This window comes from Echinops telfairi, unplaced genomic scaffold, assembly GCF_000313985.2.
Source record: "Echinops telfairi isolate 266 unplaced genomic scaffold, ASM31398v2 ScPeMD7_7457;HRSCAF=8495, whole genome shotgun sequence".
NCBI lineage: Eukaryota > Metazoa > Chordata > Mammalia > Afrosoricida > Tenrecidae > Echinops > Echinops telfairi.
Window position 1 is genome coordinate 554,250 of NW_022111357.1, and position 3,376 is coordinate 557,625.

The 3,376-nt window shown below is 48.1% G+C and overlaps 1 protein-coding gene across 1 annotated transcript in view; it reads right to left on the reverse strand.

Annotated features, from left to right (window-relative positions):
• Nucleotides 1-3,347, reverse strand: part of PPIH (peptidylprolyl isomerase H) — a 23,478-nt gene extending 20,131 nt beyond the window's left edge. Inside the window, exons 1-5 of the mRNA XM_004704920.4 lie at nt 3,272-3,347; nt 2,878-2,942; nt 2,531-2,554; nt 2,227-2,271; nt 1,184-1,226 (exon numbers count right to left, since the gene is read on the reverse strand). Of these exons, the coding sequence (XP_004704977.1) occupies nt 1,184-1,226; nt 2,227-2,271; nt 2,531-2,554; nt 2,878-2,942; nt 3,272-3,337 (243 nt within the window). The 5' untranslated portion in view covers nt 3,338-3,347. The remainder of the gene's footprint in view (nt 1-1,183; nt 1,227-2,226; nt 2,272-2,530; nt 2,555-2,877; nt 2,943-3,271) is intronic.
• Between the last annotated feature and the right edge of the window lie 29 nt (nt 3,348-3,376).

The following is a 3,376-nucleotide window of genomic DNA, read 5'->3' on the forward strand; positions in this document are numbered from 1 at the left end:
TGCACGTGGGGCAAAACCCAGGAAGAGGTTGGCCCTGTTCCTGGCAATACTGGACCCTATGGAGAGAAAGGAAAGAAGGCAGTCTTTCTCACTAGCCAACAAAAAAGAATGTAGTCACAAGCTCTGCTTCCTTCCACGTGGCTAGAGGTTGTCTACTGGGACAGGCAGCATAAATAAAGTGGGCATCGGGAAACGGCCGAGCAGAGGTAAGAACAGGCCATGTCTAAAGGAGTCATTAACATCTAAAGGGAGTCATTATCTAAGGCCAGCTAATGGGCACTATACAGGAAACGAACCCCGAGCGTATGTGCCCCCATCTATTATTGCCTAAAGAGAAATCAAAAGTTTTTGGTGAAACTTCTCAGCTTTCAACATCATGTCTCTGGAAACTTGATCTGTGCTAAAACCTGTCAGTTTGTAACCCCACAGAGGCTGGGAAAGAGAGGCATCTTAAAAGCTCATGAATAATAACAATAGAACACGAAACATGGAGAAAGAATGTTTCTCGGAGTCAAGACAATACCAACCCAACTACATAATAACCAAATGTTACTGAATAAATCAGAGCGCTGCACAGAAATGGATGGGTAGTGAGAACAACAGCTTTGATTTTCAAAAAGTGCCTTATTCTGCACCATCTGAGGTGGAAGGGTGGTGGGATATAAAGCTTAACATGGGGACACATTCTAGAAAAACATGTTTGTTTGTGAAGGAATATTCCATTAGGTCCTTGGAGAACAGAGGAAGGATCCCTCTCTTAGTATCTACCTTTCTTCCTGATTGCTTCCTGAATCAACTTCTGATTAAAAGCACAGCTTTTCAGCCTCTGGGATACCAGCAGTGGGTGTGGGGCAGAATTTGTACCTAAGTTCTAAGTAGATTTCATGTAATTTTAATTAGTGTGGGTCTGTCGGCAGAGCCAAGCATCTTGTGGCACAAATTCCAGTTTCTGGCTGCGGTTTGCACCATGAAAACTGGCGAATGAAGTAAAATGCAGATGTCTGTCACCTGGTGGTAAATAGCAGCTAACATCCTAAATGGTCTCCCTCCTATCACCCTCCAAACCCATCAAACTGGATTGTTGTTCTCCAAGCTGAAGACTGGGACCTGTAGCAAAAACAGCAGCCATGGTAGCAATAACAACAAACTGACAGGTCTTTGATAAGAAAGGATTAGAACTTACATTTACAAAGTCTCCACCCTGGATCATGAAATCCTTTATGACCCTGCAAAAGAGAGAGCAAAGAATTCTGAGAGGAAAAAAATCTATGGTTTAGAAACACCATAGTGTAGATTAACTTGATTTCAAATTTCATCACTTTGGCTGCCCATGGGATTATTCTCTTCTGTAATGATGAATTGACGGGATGACTCCCATAAAGGGCTTCATTCACCAGCTGGTCCAGGAACAGTAACAAGAGGGACTGAAGCCCTGCAGGAAGAACTCAAAATATCTACCAAAGCAAACGGCAAATCAAGGGCTCGATGACAATTTTTGGGAAAGCACCACAGAGAAAGTCTGTAAGATGCTGGATCTGCTACACACACAGGGGTCGGAAAAGTACCAGTTATGCTACCTATGCAGGGTTCTTAGTCTTTCCCAGCCTCCGTTTCCAAACTGTAGAATGTAAATAACACCTACCAACTCACAGGAATGGTAGGAGGGTTAGAGACCATCACTTAAAATCAACATGCAAGTGACCTGTTAATTCTTGTTTTTAATTTCAAGGAGGCCTTTGAAGCAGACTCTGAATGGAAACAATGCTACCTGGAGATTGCCACGGTCATTATCATGAAAAATTATCATCCTAGGATGCTAATAATCCAGGGGGCTTCAATAAAAATGCCTGGGGAAATCCTTTAAGTTATCTTGGGATTCCGTTTGCCCAGGAACTTTTTAAAGCCCCCTGTGTGGCCATTTTAAGAATGGCATCAGGATGTATGAGTGCAACTATACTGAAGAAAAAAAAAACTGCATTCACCCACACAAGCTTATGAAAAAAATAGAATGTTGGAATCATGGGTAATTTCTATTTTGAATAGCTAAACGGAATTCGTGGAAGAGTATAAGCAGTTAGAACACTTGAATAAGTCTTCAAATGAGTTACTGAATGCATAAAAAATGTTCTTCCTAAAATCTAAGACTTACTTTCTGATTTTCTCTTTCTAATCCTCCAGGATGCAATCCCGAAAGCTCCCAGGATGATCTGCCAAAGGCTTGCTTACCTGTGGAAGGTGCTTCCTTTGTATCCTATTGGAACCCCATCTTTTCTACAACCAGAAGAGAGATTGGGAATGAAAACAGGCAATCATAGAACTTTCCAGGGTAACACACACCCGACTCAAAAGGGCTTTTCTAAAAAGAGCTGAGGGCAGAGGTGAGGAAGGAAAAGAAAGTGCAGCTACACCTCTCCCTGGGGTGTAACCTCCTATCCGAGTGTTGGAAGCAAGCAAACCCTGCTGTGCGTCCCAGCTAGCTCAAGATCCCCATCAAGAACAGGCAGGAAAGGCAACCGTGTCTGAGACTGACCTGAATTCTCCGGTGCAGAATTGCCTGAAAGGAAGAGGAACGATTCAATCATCAGGACACCAAGGCTGTGAAAGCAAGCCTCTCCTCTGGGGAGGGGTGGACACAGGCATTAAAGCCAGCTACTCTAGGGCCAGGTAGACCCCCACCCGCCAAACGGCTGTCCCGACACCCACTCACACAGACCCACAACAGAAATTGGCACAGGAGCAAACTAAAGGGGAGCGATCTGCACAGAGCGATCCCCAGAGGGATGAGGCGTCTCGAGGGCAGGCATTGAGTGGACAGCGACGGGACGATGCCGCAGGCTGACTGGGCCTGGGTTCCGGCCCGGTGGATCACCTCCTCACCTAAAGTTCTCCGCCGTTTTCGGCACGACGTCTGCAAAGAGCTCGATCTTCATGCGGCCAACTTCCTGCAACCGGCAGGAGACAGTCGGAAAAGGCCAGGCCCAGCGCGGGAAGGCCCCGGCGCCAGGAGTGGGAATGCCTGGCCCACCCTCCCACGCCGCGGGGAATCGCCCTCCACTGCCTTTCTGTCTTCGGCCGAATCCTTCCACAATCGGGGCGCCAGAATGGGCAAGCGCCCTCCTCCTCCCTCTCCCGCCGCCGGCCGGTCGCTAGGTGGTGGCCCGATTTCACTTTCGGGCTCCCCGCGTCCGCCACCCCGAGGTTTGGAAGCTCCCTCGGCCGGCCCCGCGCAGCTCCCCGTCGGCGCCGGGCTGGGTGGCCGCCTGCATCTCACCTGGCCGCCTATGCTGACATCGAAGAACACCACAGGGTTGACGGGGCTTGAATTTGCCAGCGCCATGGCTCCGACCCGGAAGCAGAAGGAAGGAGGGCGGGAGGG